A 16926-nucleotide genomic window follows, 5' to 3' on the forward strand; every position below is an offset into this window, starting at 1 on the left:
GAGGCGGATCACGTGATATGGGCAAAGTAAGTGAGCTGGAGTTTCGTGATTTTGCCTACCACTGATATATCAGGCTTTATGCTCTGTAGTATTGCCTTGTTGGTGACTTTTCCCATCCATGGAACCCGCAGAAGCCTTCTACAACACCAGGGTTCAAACTCAATGATTCTCCTCTTGTCCGATTTTTTCATTGGCCAATTTTCACAGCCATAAGTAGCTATTGGAAATATGACAGATCGAAGTAATCTACATTTGGTCGTCAGACATATGTCCTTGCTTTCCCATGTTTGGCTCAAGCTCGTCACTGCTGAGCGATCTGGAGCGATCCGGCGTTTTATTTCCATATACTGCAGTTACTGTTCTCATCCATTTGTGATCCGAGAAAAATGAATTGTTGAACACTTTCGATCTCTTCACCATCAGTTGTTATTGCGACGTGTCTGTTTTTCAGAGTGGTCATTATTTTGGTCTTTTTAGTGTTTAAGAAAAGGCCAGCTTTCTTGCTTACTTGATCGACCTTCATAATCAGCCATGCTAGGCCTTCCTTAGTTTCTGACAGGAGGGTCCTGTCATCAGCATCCCAAAGATTATTTATATTCCTCCCTCCAATCTTAATTCCAATGTCTGATTCAGTTCTGTCTCTCTCATAATGATCTCAGCTTACAAAATAAACAGGAAGTGGGGAAAAATGCAACCTTGGCATACTCCTTCTCTTTTTTGAACTAGTCAGTGTCACCCAATGGTGTACGTACAATGGCTTCTTGGTTTGCGTGGAGCGACTGCATCAGTTTGATCCACACAATCAAAAGCTTCCTTGTAGCTTCCAATGTATGGGATCGCAATGTACAAATGACCCCCATAAGGTCCTATTTTTAACAGCCTTGCTGAGGTCTTGCCAACTGAGGCCAGACTCCCAGCCTAGCCTACCTTGCAGGGTGGTTTTGAGGATAACGTAGATGCCAGGAGAACCGTATGTACCGTATATCAGGGGTAGTCAACCCGTGGTCCTCCAGATGTTCATGGACTACAATTCCCATGAGCCCCTGCCAGAGTTTTCTGGCAGGGGCTCATGGGAATTGTAGTCCATGAACATCTGGAGGACCACAGGTTGACTTACCCCTGCCGTATATAAGCCGAGTTTTTCAACCCTTTTTTAAAGCTGAAAAAGTCTCCCTCGGCTTATATACGGTTTTTTTTTTAAAAAGCTGCCAGGCAAGACATGAGGATGGGGATGGGAGACAAGTATAAACTGAAGAAGCAGAGGCAGCAAGAGATGCAGCAAGCCCGGGAAGGACAGTGGGAGGGGAGGGAAGGCTCCGCCTCCCCCCTCACTGCCTTAATGAGGTTAGCATGAGGTTAGCATGTGCTGCTGCAGCAGGAAGCTCTGAAACCTCTGTCTCAGAGGGAGAGCAGAGAGCAGAAGGAGGAACCACCCCTAGAGGAATGAATGGAAAGTGGAGGAAACAGAACACCCAGCGAAGAAGAAGGGAATGGGATAAGAAGAAAGATTGGATATAAAAAGGCAAGAGGGATGAGAGGGAAAGAGGGAGGAGGAGGGGGAAAAGGGAGGAGGGGGGTGGGAAGAAAAGGGAAAAAAAAGATCCTGCCCGGAAGGGGAGGTGAGGGGAGGGGGGAAAGCCACTATCCAAACACCGGCCTCGACTTATATGCGAGTCAATAAGGTTTTCCAGCATTTTGTGGTGAAATTAGGTGCCTCGGCTTATATGCGAGTATACACGGTAAGCTACTTTGAGTCCCCACTGCGGAGAAAGATAGGGCATAAATAAAGTAACAAAAACCAAAGGGGACAGACGGACTGGAACCGGAACCATAAAAACCATACTGAAATCAGTCAGGGCATTCAAAGGTTGAATGTCTGTATTAACGTTGGCTGCTATACATATTTTGTATGTGTAACGAATGGATGTGTGTTATAATCTGAAGAAGGTCTTAGACAGGCCGAAACACATCAGGTCTGTTGGTTCATATAGTGCAGGGGTAGTCAAACTGCGGCCCTCCAGATGTCCATGGACTACAATTCCCAGGAGCCCCTGCCAGCAAACGCTGGCAGGGGCTCCTGGGAATTGTAGTCCATGGACATCTGGAGGGCCGCAGTTTGACTACCCCTGGTATAGTGTATATTACACGGGTTATGCAATAGTCTATGGGCTGTAGATATATGTTTTTAATTTGTGAAGTTTTCAAGTTGTGCACAATAAAAGTTCTATACTTTTAAGATTAATACGGACCTTCAACCTTTGAAGGTCCTGACCGTTTTCAGTTGGGTTTTTATGGCCCCATAAATAGCGTAAGCAAAGAAGTAACACAGATAGAAAAGTAACACTACATTATAAGAGGACAAGCTGTATCTACTTGAATTTTTATGCCGTTCAAGGTAATCTATATCTAGAAGAGAACAATGCGGTAAAACATTCCATGCTATACAACAGACTAGATTCCATGGAGATGTCTGCAGAAGCGGGGGGACAATTCCCCCTCCTATAATAACCCAAATCATCCCCCAAATCTTTTACCTGGGGGTCAGGGACCCTCAGGAATAGCGTGGGAGATCATTATAGATTTCCCATGAATGAAGGGGGTAACTGAAAATTGACTCCGTCTTGTGCCTACAGAAGTATCCAAAAAGCCAAGAGACAGAATATTATAGCTGGGCTACAAAATTAAACAATATTTAAAATTGTGCATGTAAAGCACTGCCAAGGCACCACCTACCTGTGGTGACCCCATGGGGTTTTTAAGGCAGGAGACTAACAGCGGTGGTTTCTCCATAGCCTTTCTCGGTGGGTTCTCCTTGCTGGTTTGCCCTGGACTTTTTCGGTGGTCTCTCGGTGGTCTCTTGGGTGCTTAGCTCCCAAGATCTGATGAGATCGGGCCGTCCTGGGACATCCAGGCATGGTTATTAAAGATTAGACAGTATGCAAAAAAAACATTGCAATACACCCATTGAAGACTGCCTTGAATTGTACAGCCTTTTAACGACAACCTCGTTCAAGTCCTACAAATCCCATTCCTTTGACACCCCCCACCCCCTTTTCAAACTGGGATCTTCCAGCAAAAGAAGTTAAAAAAAAAAAAAGGCAAAATAATATGTGGTTGGAAATAAGTGGAGCGATTCAGGACAATGTGTGCTGTTCTCCGTGCTTCTCATCAGCACCTGCCTTTGGGTTGCTGATTGCCGTTTGCACCCCAGCGCAAGTCCCTGCCAATAATAATTCGCCCTTGTCTTTTCTCTCTCTCTCCCCACCCCTCCACTCCTCTTCAGATAATCGCCTTTGACGAACTGCGCATGGACTTCAAGAACCCCATCGACCAGGGCAACCCGGCCAGGGCAGTAAGTCTATACATGTCATGTCCGAGGTGTGTCTGTCTCCATGTCCATTTGTCTGTCTCCCCCGCCCCCCACCCTAATCCTCCCGGGTCACCTCGGCCTCCTAGTTCCAGACTGGGCTTATTAGGAGCTAGCCCAATGACTGCCAGCATGACAGGCAGAATATATGTGGCGGGGTAGAGGAATGTGTCCCTGCGCTCCCTTCTGCATTTTGTTTGCGCGCACTTGCCCAGTGGCAGGGGAGGGGGGCATTAAGGATCAGAGCTATCCATTTACTGTTATGCCCGTTTTCCTCCCCCTCTTTGATGCAGTTTCTTTGATTCGCACGTGGTTGTGGCCGATGATCTCGATTAGTTTTTGTTTTCTCAAATGGGCAGTGGCCGCCAGCGTCGTTTCTGGCACCCACCAAGTGTTTTTAGGACATGGGGGGAGCCGGTTTGGGCTTTTGCCCAGCGAGGCTTCTGATTGGCTATTGGAGATATGATGGGTTGTGCAGATTTTTGTAAAAGAACTGTTGCCCTGGCAGGACCGCGGCACAAGGACCTGCACTGTGTGACTGAGGTGCAGTGGTGCTGATTGTTTTGTGGCCGGCTCCTCTTTCTGTGGCAGCCATTTTAAGCCAGTCCTTTTGCAACTGCGCCCACCACGCCCAGTTATAATGCCAAATGTGGCCACAGGCTCGGAAAGGTTTGGGGACCCCTGCCGTAGGGTTTCCCAGGGAAGAGATATTCAGAGGTGGTTCACCATTGTCAGTCTCTGCATAGCAGTGAGAGTCAGCTAGTGCTTAGGAGTGTGGACTTCTAATCTGTCGAGCCAGGTTTGATTCCCTGCTTCTCCTCCACATGCAGCCACCTGGGTGACCTTGGGCTAGTCACAGCACTGATCAAACTGTTCTGACCGAGCAGAAATATCAGGGCTCTCTCAGCCTCACCTGCCTCACAGGGTGTCTGTGGTGGGGAAGAGATTGTAAGCCGATTTGAGACTCCTTTGGGTAGAGAAAAGTGGGATAGAAGAACCAACTCTTCTTCTTCTTCTTCTTCTCCTTCTCCTTCTCCTTCTCCTTCTCCTTCTCCTTCTCCTTCTCCTCCTTCTCTTCCTTCTCCTTCTCCTTCTCCTTCTCCTTCTCCTTCTCCTTCTCCTTCTCCTTCTCCTCCTTCTCCTTCTCCTTCTCCTTCTCCTCCTTCTCCTTCTCCTTCTCCTTCTCCTTCTCCTTCTCCTTCTCCTTCTCCTTCTCCTTCTCCTTCTCCTTCTCCTTCTTCTCCTTCTCCTTCTCCTCCTTCTCCTCCTTCTTCTCCATCTTCTCCTTCTCCTTCGTCTCATCCAACTACTACCCAGGAGGCCTGACTCCTGGGTCTTCCACCAGTTTATGATCAGAGCCCAAAATAACCCTCAACAATAAAGGCTGGCCTCACTGTTGGAGGAGAAGTGTGATGAAAGATCAGCTCCTTACAAAAAAAAACTATCTGGGGAAAATTTAGCTGGGTATATCAGGAACATTGTAGACTTAGCTGTATGTTTTAAATGTTGATACTTACCTAGAGGAGATGATGATGATGATGTTGTTGTTGTTGTTATTGATGTAGCTTGGTGGGAGAGCTTTTGCCCTTGCAGGTAGACAGTTCAAGGTTTAGTTCTCACCACCTGTCAGGATTGTAGAATCTCTGTCATAAATTAGCCTGAGTTCCTCCATGTCAGTTATATTGCTTGATTGGGCCTGGCGCCTGCTTGCCCCGGCCTTGTAGTTTGTAAGCTATAAAATAGAGTAGTGATGTTATGTTAACCTTTATCTTGTTGTGGGCTCACAGGGTTGTTGTCACCTCTCTCAAGGCTGGGAGAATGGAATCCTGTTTTTGTAACACACATGTCTTTTCTCTCCTACCCCCCTCCTTGGGAACTGTCAAGTTTTGGGCGGGAGAAATGTATTGATAAGCTGAGGCAAATCTGGCCTCTGGTCAGATTTGACTTTCAGTCCAATGCGTATAGTGCTAATCAATAAAACTCTTTTCTTTTGAATAAGTTTTGTTGTGAGTTTCCTGTGCATCTGACACCACCTCCAGAGTAAAGGATCTCATATATTGGGTGATGAGCATCCATCTGATACCCCGGAAGTCTGCCACAAATCAGAACCAATGACCTGGGCCAATGTAAGGCTATTTCCCCCTGAAAAAGTGCTTCAGGCCCACTCCATATCTAGCAGAATGAACTTCTTCAGCTTGTGGATGATAGCTCCCATTTTTTCGGTAGACCTTTATGGCAAAGCAAAAATCTTGCAAGCAGAAAGTTAGCTCAGCAGGGGGAAAAGGCTGAGTTAGTATCTAAAATGCTAGTTTTCTACTTGCATCGTGTTCTTTTTTTTTCTTTGACCCCTGTGTTTTGCTGCAGAGATTGCCTGCAGGTGGCTTTTCCCCATGGAAGTGAATTGTGTACCACTGCTCCATACAAAGAAGTGTTAGGGAACATGCATGTTGCCAGCACTGAGTCAGGAAAAACCTGGAGATTTTTTTTGGGGGGGACTGGGTAGGGCAGGGTGGAACCTCAACAAAGTACAGTGCCCCTAGAGTGCTTCTAAAGCAGGGGTAGTCAAACTGCGGCCCTCCAGAAGTCCATGGACTACAATTCCCAGGAGCCCCCTGCCAGCATTTGCTGGCAGGGGCTTCTGGGAATTGTAGTCCATGGACCTCTGGAGGGCCGCAGTTTGACTACCCCTGTTCTAAAGCAACCATGTTCTCCAGGAGATCTGATCTTTGTAGTCTGGAGTTGTAAAGGCTAGCGAGGTCTAGGCCCCACCTGAAGGTTGGCAACCCTAGGTGGAAACCTCTCCTTGCAGCTCTTGAAAATCAAGCCCTTTTCTATTCGCGTTACCCATCCACCTGCATAATCTGCTGGATTCTGTAAATCGTCGCGAAACATTCGAGAGCGGCGGTATATAAACATAATAAACATAAATAAATGAAATATATTTGTTACACTTAATATTTCTGGTAAGGCCTTGGAGGAGGAGTGTGTCTCATGGCTTAAGTGCCACTCAGTGCTTCACACCCACTCAGGGCGGCTGTCCCGCCCCTGAGTGCCTCCTCCTCCAACCGGCTGGCCTGTCTGTCCAGCGGCTAGCCAATCACCTTCCGTCCCCCACCGCTGACCACCCCCTCCTCCTTCCACTACTCTCCGAGGCTCGGAGGCTGCAGATCCCTGCTGTGTGACAGCTGCCCCTGCCGGTGAGTTCCCTAACAGCTGCCTGCAGCCTTTCCAGGTCCTGGGAGGAGGGGGAGGCCTTCACAGAGTTCTTCCACTCTACCCCCCCCTAATCTAATTCCTGTTGTATTCCTGAATGTGCTTGGCCTCTAGTATATATATTTAATAACAATAAAAGAGCGCTGTTTGAGCAAAGACTGAAAAACCACAGCCTGACCTTGCACATAGAAGTCAAAGTTCCCAGGATAGGGGGCATTGTTCCTTGATTTCTTCTTTAAAATTGTTTATATTTATTTGATTCACTTTTCCCCTGCTGCAGTGGGGTTCTAAAGTAGCAAGCAGCGTTATCCTCAGCCCCTGTCTTATCCTCACAGCAGCCCTGGTAGGTAGGTTAGGCCAAGAGGGTGACTAGCCCAAGGTCACCTAGCGACCTTCCATGGCATCAGTCAGGATTCAAACTCGTGCCTCCCAGATAGTAGCACGACACTTTTAGCCACTACCCCACACTAGCCGAGGGCTTGGATCCTTCTGCAAATGTAAGCCAGACCTAGAATCCAGCCTTCTGTTACTTGTTGTACCCCTAGCAAATTCGTGTTCACAGGTATACTGCCTCTAAACATGGAGGATTCTTCTCGACATTGTGGCTAATGACCATTGATGGACCTTTTGCCTTTCATGGATACTTTAGCCCCTTTCTAAAGCCTTGAATCTGCCCTCTCTCTCTACATCCAGTGGCAAAGAGCAGCGGTAGTCAAACTGCGGCCCTCCAGATGTCCATGGACTACAATTCCCAGGAGCCCCTGCCAGCGTTCGCTGGCAGGGGCTCCTGGGAATTGTAGTCCATGGACATCTGAAGGGCCACAGTTTGACTACCCCTGGCAAAGAGTTCCGTAACTTGCTCGCAAAAGGTCCTGCCTCCTCTTCTTGTCAATATCATTAAGTGATTCTACTGCAGCCCTTTTCAACCTTTTGACCGTGGAGGAACCCCTGGGAAAAAACGTCAGACTTCGAGGAGCCCCGGAAGTGATGTCAGCCACGCCCCCGGAAGTGACATCACTCCCCACACCCTTAGCCCTCCTTCCGCTCCCTTCCTTTGCCTTTACCACTACTATGGTGGCTCTGCCTCATGTAGGTCGGAGCTGTGAAGACAGCCTGGACCCCACCCCCATACCATGCCTCTTCAGAGCTGCCACGGACCCCCTTCAGTGCTCCCACAGACCCCCAGGGGACCACAGCCCCTCAGTTGGGAATCCCTGCTCTGCTGTGTTGGGAGGCAGGGATGGAAAAGATGCTCTCTGCACACCGTGTAAAATTTTCTCTCTCTCTCTCCCATCTTTGTCTTAGTCATCTTTTCTTTCCATTTTTTTGTAAAGCCCCCAAAGCTTTATCTCGTCCTACTGCCTCCTCTCCCTCTGCGCCCAGGGAGTTTGTTTTTCAAAATAATGGTGCCAGATCGCAATCGTGCCCTCTGGAGTTGTCTCCAAATCCCAAAAGTGTCGGGGCCAGCCTCTGGCATTTCAGTAATAAGGGCTGGGCTCTTTGCCCAGACCTGGAGTTCCACCCACATGTCGTTTGCCAAGGGGGGGGGGGGAATGTTTCCAGCTCATGAATGCGCATGCATCTTATCTGTGTTACAAAATGCTTATCAACCTTCAGCCGTTTTAATCGCCACACTTTTACATGCGCCCTAAAAGAATGCTGGGAGTTGTAGTTTGGTGGAGAGTCTCTGTGTTGGGTTGATAACATTCTCTTTCATTCCCAGAGTTCCTGGGGAGGGGATTTGCTGGTTATTTTGGGGTGGACACTAGAGATTTGTTCCACTGATCAGGGTGCTTTCAAGCAGTCTCTTGCGTCAGAGGAAGGTGCTAACTTTTGTGGAATGAGTCTGGGGTATGCTGTCCTGTGATATAGAATCAAAAATTGGAAGGGGCCATAAAGGCCGTCTAGTCCAACCCCCTGCTCTATGCAGGATCAGACTGAAGCATCCAGGATAAGTATCTGTCTATCCACTGCTTGAAGACTGCCAGTGAGGGGGAGCTCACCGCCTCCTTAGGCAGCCCATTCCACTGCTGAACTGCTCTGACTGTGAAACTCTTTTTCCTGACATTTAGCCAGTACTGCTCTACACATAGTTCAGAGACATTACTGCCTGAGGAATGTTTCAGGGTTTTCTCAATGGTAAAAAAGTTGAGAAAGACTGGCTTAAGCCCAGTACTGCAGGTCCTGTCCTCTGCTGCCAGCAGGAACCTTTCCCTGCCCTCCTCCAAGGGACCACCTTTCAGATCCTTCAAGAGAGCCATCCTGTCCCCTCTCAGCCTCCTCTTCTCCAGGCTGAACATTCCCAAGTCCCTCAGCCTTTCCTCACAGGGCTGGGTCCCCAGGCCCTGAATCATCCTCATCACTCTCTTCTGCACCCTCTCCATTTTCTCCACATCTTTTTTGAAGTGAGGCCTCCAGAACTGAAGAAGAAGAGTTGGTTCTTATATGCCGCTTTTCCCTACCCGAAGGAGGCTCAAAGCGGCTTACAGTCGCCTTCCCATTCCTCTCCCCACAACAGACACCCTGTGGGGTGGGTGAGGCTGAGAGAGCCCTGATATCACTGCCTGGTCAGAACAGCTTTATCAGTGCCGTGGCGAGCCCAAGGTCACCCAGCTGGTTGCATGTGGGGGAGCGCAGAATCGAACCTGGCATGCCAGATTAGAAGTCCGCACTCCTAACCACTACACCAAACTGGCTCTACACCAAACTGTCCGCAGGGCCCCAGGTGCAGTCTGAGCAATGCAGCATAGAGCAGGACTATGACATCTTGGATGCTGATGTGAACCTTCTGTTGATACAGCCTAAGACTGCCTACTTCTTAAATGCCCCCCTCTTGGGTTCTGGTGGAAGTCTGGTCTATTCTTGCACCCCTTTGTTTGCCAAAGACCTGTCCGTTCTTCATTTGGACTCCTAAGTGTGGCTTCCCCCTCCCCTTTCTGAATGACCCACATGAAAACGCAATCTGCATGGACCAGGGGTAGTCAAACCGCATCCCTCCAGATGTCCATGGACTACAATTCCCATGAGCCCCTGCCAGCAAACGCCCGCAGGGCCCCAGGTACAGCGTGAGCAATGCAGTATAGAGCAGGACTATGACATCTTGGATGCCATCTTGGATGTGAACGCTGGCAGGGGCTCATGGGAATTGTAGTCCATGGACATCTGGAGGGCCGCAGTTTGACTATCCCTGGCATGGACTATCCATAGGGAACTCCTGTGTTAACTTATACTGCACTTTTCTCAACAAAGGACCCAAGAGCATGTTGGCCCTTCCAGTCCAAAACCGTGTCAAACAGCATCCAAAATTTAGGCTCCATATTTATACAAAGAGAGACTGACCCAAAATGTAGCAAAAAAAGACAATTTATCTGATGTATTTTCATACAGGGGACCCTAGTCCACTGAAAGAACAGCATCTGCCAAGTGACTTTTGGGAAGGGGAACAGGGCAGTCTTAGAAACCACTCAGAAACAGTCATTTTTTCTGTCGTCTGGAAATCCGTTGTCATTCCAGGAGATCTTCAGGCCCCCTGTGGAGGATGGCCACCCTCTCAGCCAAGCCCACCTCGCAGCATTGTTGTGAGGATCTAAAGGGGCAGGGAAGGAGAACTATTTCAGCCGGCTGGATAAATCTGAGCCATTTTTTATTTCCTAAATCTGCCCCGACTGTTCCGTTTGCCCTGGAAAGTGGCCCGTGAATCTTGTTTTACCTCCTGCCCTATACATGGGAGCGTTTTGGGCTCCTGGCTTAGGCCGCAGGCTGAATCCAGGATGTCCGCCTGCAGCAGCCTCTGTGAGCCGTTTGTCTTTTGCTCAAGGATTTCACTTTAGATTTAATCGCGTACCTTTTGTCTGTTATCTCTGCTGCTGTTATCTACGTGGGTAGCAATTAGGATTTTTTCTTTGAGTTGGGTTTTTAAAAACTCTGTATTATCTTAACTGAAAAGGATTGTGCGGGTTTTTTTTGAAAGAAGAAACGCCAGTCAGACCATATTGTTGAAAAGGGAAAGGGGCTTAGGACGTGGAGGCTGTTTAAAAAGCATCGAAGCAGCAGGTGGGAGTGGAGAAGTGGATGCCAGCCTCCAGGTGGGACCTGGGGATCCCCTGGAATTACTGCTCCTCTCCAGGAGGCAGAGATCAGCTCTATATTCAAATGAGGTCCTCCACACCCCAGATCTCACCCATTCCCAGCTCCACCCCCAAAGTCTCCAGGTATTTCCCAAAACAGAGATGGCAACCATAAGTGGAGGGGATCCCCTTGCCCATGTTCGGCTTTCAAACTTCCTTCCCCCCCCCCCCCCACGCCTTTTACTTTCCAAGTTCTTTGACTGGAATGATGTAGAATTGCCAGCTCTGGATCAGAAATTATCTAGAGCAGTGGTCCCCAACCTGTGGTCTGCGGCCCGGTGCCGGGCCATGAAGGCCAGGGCAGCGGACCGCGGTTCCCTCTCCCCGCCCCCCCCCGCAGTAAAAAACTTCCCAGGCCGCAAGCTTGCGGCCCGGGAAGCTTCTTACTGCGGGATGGGGGGGAGAGGGAATCAGGGCCGCGCATCGCGCATGCACGATTTTGCAGTGCATGCACAATTTTGGTCGTGCAGTGCGCATGTGCGCATGCGCGGCCTGGCCGTGCATGTGCTATGCGTGGGCGCGGCCACGCATGCACGATGCGCAGGCGTTGCCGTCACCCTGCTGGTCCCCAGCCGAAAAAAGGTTGGGGACCACTGACCTAGAGATTTGGAGGAAGGGCTGGGGGGGGGGAGACCTTAGCAGGACATAATGCCCTAGAGTCCACCCTGCAAAGCAACCGAATTCTCTGTTTCTTATTATACTTTTCTTGAAAATTTAAAGGCAAAAAGATGGAAGTTCAGAAAAACACAACCAGATTATTTTAAAGAAAGGAAAAATAATTAAAGAGATCACAAAAAAATCAGAGTCCAGTAGCACCTTTAAAGCCAACAAAGATTTATTCAGGGCATGAGCGTTCGAGTGCAAGCACTCTTAATCAGACTATGATCTTCTTTCATGTCCATCATAGTGAGACTTTGGCGTTTATTTGGTGACAGAGACATGCAATTACCAAGCAATCCAAATGTATACACTTATGATGATGATGATGAGATGACTTACTTATTGTAAAATTATTGCAAAGTTATAACAGAAAGTCTTGGTATAGTGGTGAAGAGCATGGGGGGAGAAGGGAGGGGGGCACAACTGAGAGGGCTGTATCCAGCTTTTGCCTGTCCTATCTATGCATTACAACTAACTATCTCCACCTTGGCAGGAACTGTTAGGCAAGTTGCTTTCAAATAAGGTAGGATCTGCTGCTCTACAGGCTGCAGACCAGATTCTTAGGGCATTTCCGCACATCGGGAAAATAGCGTTACGCCAGCTGAATGACTTGGCGCCAAATATTATCACGCCTCCCGGCTACTCCAGACCTTTTTGCTGCCTTGCTCTTGTGTACTGCCTTTTCACACTTCCTACCCACAACAAGTGCTGCTGGAAATGGTGGAAGAGAGCAATGCTCTTTATATGTGACTCTTTTCTGCCTGTCAATCAAGCCAGGCAGCCAATCCCCTTTCTCCGTTTGTTAAAGCTCCCGCGATGCCCGCTAATTTTTTTAATTAGTACTTTTCCATTTAAATGCCTATTTTAATCATAGATGCATAGTGCTTTTTGAACGCCACCCCTTATGGAATCACGAGTCTTGATACTTTTAAAAATTAGTCTCGTTCCTGATTTTAGGATAGGGAGTAGAGAGAGGCATGCTTTGTGTTACAACTTGGAGAAAAAATTATTTCTGGCGTCACCTTGCACGCTTGTCTGCCTATTCATTGCTCCAGGCTGTTCTTCATTTTTTAAAATTCCCATTCCCGGGAACAAGGAAGAGGTAGGCGGGTGCAAGGGCGGGACATCGGAGGTGGAGGTAGCGCTTCTTCACCTCCATATCTCTTGTTGGTGGCCTGCTGGTTGTCCACTGGGGGATAGCACTTTTAAGGTTGGTGAATCCACTTTTTGGGATTCACCAACTCGCACTTAAAATGGCGGATGTAGCAAGCAGTTCACTGGCCAGACATGGGAGTTTGGCAACGTCACACGGAGTGGCCGGAATATAGTGTCTTCAGAGGGTAACTATGATGCTAAATTTATGGTGTGCAGAATTGCCCTCAGTGTTTCTCTAGGGCAGGGGTAGTCAAACTGCGGCCCTCCAGATATCCATGGACTACAATTCCCAGGAGCCCCTGCCAGCTTTCGCTGGCAGGGGCTTCTGGCAATTGTAGTCCATGGACATCTGGAGGGCCGCAGTTTGACTACCCCTGCTCTAGGGAGTGCCATGGTGGGACACTGGGGGGGGGAGGGGTGGACAGAGGGTATCTGCTGGGAGTAATTGTGGAGGGCATAGAGTTAACCTGGATCTTTTCCCTGGGAGTAGAACTCCCATTCTTTTATTTCCTGCTTCTTATTTCTGGTCTCTTTTTTGAGTCTTGGTGTGTTAGCTGTACGTATACCCTCCAAGAGTGCATTTCCGCCCCCAGGGATGGTTGATAGTAGTGGTGAAGCTCTGTTTGAAATTAAACCAGTTTTTCTTTCAGCAGAATGGCAGCAACAAAATTACATCAAAATCACAAGATGTCATAGCTCCACTGTGTACCTCATTGGTCAGGCCCCAGGAGTTCTCTGTGTAGTTCTGGAGGCCTCACTTCAAAAAAGGCGTGGGCAAAATGGAGAGGGGGCAGAGGAGAGCAACAAGGATGATCGGGGTCTATGAAGAAAGGCTGAGGGACCTGGGAATGTTCAACCGCGAGAAGCGGAGGTCGAGAAGGGGACAGGATGGCCCTCTTTATATCTTTTCAAGGTTGTCCCTTAGAGCAGTGGTCTGCAACCTTTTTAAGGCTGCGGGCCGCCTGCAGTGGGGAGGATGATCGCCTGGCCTTGCATGCCATGCATGCGTGGCCGTGCATGCGTGTTTGCACCATGCGCGGCCCTGCTTCCCTCTCCCCCTCCCCACAAAAAGAAGCCTGCCGAGCCGCAAGCTAATCGGCCGCTTTTGCGGGGAGCGAGGGCGGGGAGAGGGAGCCGCGGACCGGTGCCAGGGCCTTAGAGCAGCGGTCCTTAACTCCAGGTCCGGGGACCTGTCCCAGTCCGTGGATCAATTGGTACCGGGCCGTGGCTCCTCCTCATCCTCCCCGGCTGCTGCCTCGGGGGCTGCCCTGCCACTCTGCTGCTGGCTCACCTTTGGTGTTCTCCGGCAGCCACCATGGCTGGGGCTCCCCCTCGGCATGGCACTGCGTAGATGCTGCTGGCAGCGCCCCCCAGCAAGTGGAGGGAAGACAGGGGTGCTGGCGGGAAAGCAAGTGGAGCAGGGGCTCAGGCGGCAGCAATGTCCCTTGGCAAAAGACTACCCCCCACCCGGGCCTCAGTAAAATTGTCAAGCATTGACTGTTCTCTGGTGATAAAAAGGTTGGGGACCACTGCCTTAGAGGAGGGCAGGGAGCAGTTCCTGGAGAGGACCCATAGTAATGGGTTTAAACTGTGTGTAGAATGATATTAGCTAGATATCAGGGTGGAAATTTCACAGTCAGAGTAGAAGAAGAAGAAGAGTTGGTTCTTCTATGCCGCTTTTCTCTACCCGAAGGAGTCTCAAAGCGGCTTACAGTCACCTTCCGTTTCCTCTCCCCACAACAGACACCCTGTGAGGGAGGTGAGGGTGAGAGAGCCCTGATATTACTGAAGAACAAGAGTTGGTTCTTATATGCCACTTTTATCTCCCCGAAGGAGTCTCAAAGTGGCTTACAGTCGCCTTCCCTTTCCTCTCCCCACAACAGACACCCTGCGAGGGAGGTGAGGCTGAGAGAGCCCTGAGATTACTTCTCAGACAGAACAGCTTTATCAGTGCTATGGCAAGCCCAAGATCATCCAGTTGGCTGCATGTGGGGGAGCGCGGAATCCAACCCAGCTTGTCAGATTAGAAGTCCGCCCTCCTAACCAGTACATCAAGCTGGCTCTCAGGATTGGAATCAACTGCCCAAGGAGGTGGTGAACTCCCCATCACTGGCAGTCTTCAATCAGCAGCTGGACAGATCTTTATCCTGGATGCTTTAGGCCAGTGGTTCCCAACCTGCGGGCTGCGGCCCGGTGTTGGGCCGCGAAGGCCATGGTGCCGGGCGGCGGCTCCCTCTCACCGCCCCCCCCGCAGTAAAAAACTTCCCTGGCCGCAAGCTTGTGGCCTGGGAAGCTTCTTACTGTGGGAGGGCAAGGAGAGGGAATCAGGGCCGGGCTGCGCATCGTGCATGCGCGGTCCGTGCGGGCGCGGGCCGATGCGCGGGCGTGGCCCGCGCAGGCGTGGCCCGATGCCCTGCCGGTCCCCAGCCTCAGAAAGGTTGGGGACCACTGCTTTAGGCTGATCCTGCATTGACCAAGGGTTTGGACTAGATGACCTCAAGGGTCCCTCCCACCTATGTGATTCTATGATTCCAACAGTTTGGCTGCCCAGATCAGTGAATTCAGAGAACGTTACTCATATTTCCCATTGACTTTTTGACTTGGTGTTTTGTGGTGATACAAATTTCATTGCAGCCCTAACCTGGGCTGGCAGAATATTTTTCATGCATATTGCCATAGAAGTCACTGGGTTTTTAACACGCTTTGTGACATCTCACCGTTTCCTGGCTGCACTGCCACCGATGCCCCCTCCCCGAAACACATTTTAAAACAGCTGGGATTACAAAGAAGAAACGAGATCAGGAAATGTTTAATGAACAGGCAGATTACAGTAGGAGCGAACGGGAAACAGGAGATCTTAATTTTGTTTGTTTGTTTTGCTTACCAGGATAGAGTTTTGTTTGGAGTTGTTTTTTTCCCCCCCTAAATGACTTCCAGTTCCGTTGGTTGCAACAGCGAAATGGCACAGCTGACAGATCAGTGCGAAAGAGAGAGAGAAAATGTGACATTGCCAAGAGGAAACGAGATTGGGGAAAGATTAATTGAAGGGCTGCCGGATTCTGTTCCGCAGTCGTCTTGTCGAACAGACAGTGGTGGGTTTGGCGGGTTAACCCTGGCAGGCTTTCCCACCAAAATCCAAATACCCCCTTTGTCCATTAACATGGGGCATGATCAGAATACCCTGAACTCTTCCTACACGGTTCCTGTGCAAGCAATCAGTATATAATTATTCATTTCATCCCGCCTTTCTTCCCCAAAGTGGCACGCATCCTTTGCCTCTCCTCCAGTTTTTCCTGACACCCATCCTGCAAGGTGGGGATAATCTGAGAATGACCTACTAGACCAGGGGTAGTCAGTGGCCCTCCAGATGTCCATGGACTACAATTCCCATGAGCCCCTGCCAGCGAATGCTGGAATTGTAGTCATAGGAATTGTAGTCCATGGACATCTGGAGGGCCGCAGTTTGGTCACGCAGCAAGAGCGGCACAATTATGGTGGAGCTCAAGTTCCTCCGAACCGGACTTGTGGCTCATTCCCCTTTAGAACACACCTGGGAAGTGGTTACCTGGGAAGAGGCTATGGCTCAAGGGTAGAGCATCCACTTGGCCCTCAGAAGGTCTCAGGTTCAATCCATGGCATCTCCGGTGACGAGGATCAGGTGGAGGATTTGACAGACCTCTGCCCTGAGACCCTAGAGAGCAGCTATCAGCCTGAGCAGATGAGACTGACCTGGAGGAGTCTGACTCCGCAGAAGGCAGCTTCCTGTTTGTGCACATACTTTGTCCCAGGTTCAGTCCCCGACATCTCCAGTTAAAATGACTGCCGCAAGAGACCTCTACTTGAGACTCCCTCCCCCTTGTTCCCAGGGACGGGAATGTCTTTGTAAAAAGGACTAACTTCCTGGAGCAACAAATAGGTGGACAAGCATACAGGCGATGCCAGAAATAATTTTTTTCTCCAAAGTTGTTGTACAAAGCATGCCTCTCTAAAGTCCAAACCCCCCCCCCAAAAAAAATCAGGAACAAGATTCATTTTTAAAGTTTCAAGACTCATGATTCCATAAGGGGTGGTGTTAAAAAAGTACTATGCATCTATGATTAGATGCATAGTTGTTTCACTGGAAAACTATGAATTAAAAAAAAATTAGCAGGCATTGGTAAAGGTAAAGGTATCCCCTGTGCAAGCACCGAGTCATGTCTGACCCTTGGGGTGACGCCCTCCAGCGTTTTCATGGCAGACTCAATACGGGGTGGTTTGCCAGTGCTTTCCCCAGTCATCACCGTTTACCCCCCAGCAAGCTGGGTACTCATTTTGCCGACCTCGGAAGGATGGAAGGCTGAGTCGACCTTGAGCCGGCTGCTGGGATCGAACTCCCAGCCTCATGGGCAGAGCTTCAGACTGCAT

At 49.6% G+C, this 16926-nt stretch overlaps 1 protein-coding gene across 1 annotated transcript in view; it reads left to right on the forward strand.

Annotated features, from left to right (window-relative positions):
* CNIH2 (cornichon family AMPA receptor auxiliary protein 2) overlaps positions 1–16926 on the forward strand; it is an 84145-nt gene that overhangs the window by 39441 nt on the left and 27778 nt on the right. Inside the window, exon 2 of the mRNA XM_077323002.1 lies at positions 3284–3352. Within this exon, the coding sequence (XP_077179117.1) occupies positions 3284–3352 (69 nt within the window). The remainder of the gene's footprint in view (positions 1–3283; positions 3353–16926) is intronic.

Source organism: Paroedura picta, chromosome 1, assembly GCF_049243985.1.
Source record: "Paroedura picta isolate Pp20150507F chromosome 1, Ppicta_v3.0, whole genome shotgun sequence".
Classification (NCBI taxonomy): domain Eukaryota; kingdom Metazoa; phylum Chordata; class Lepidosauria; order Squamata; family Gekkonidae; genus Paroedura; species Paroedura picta.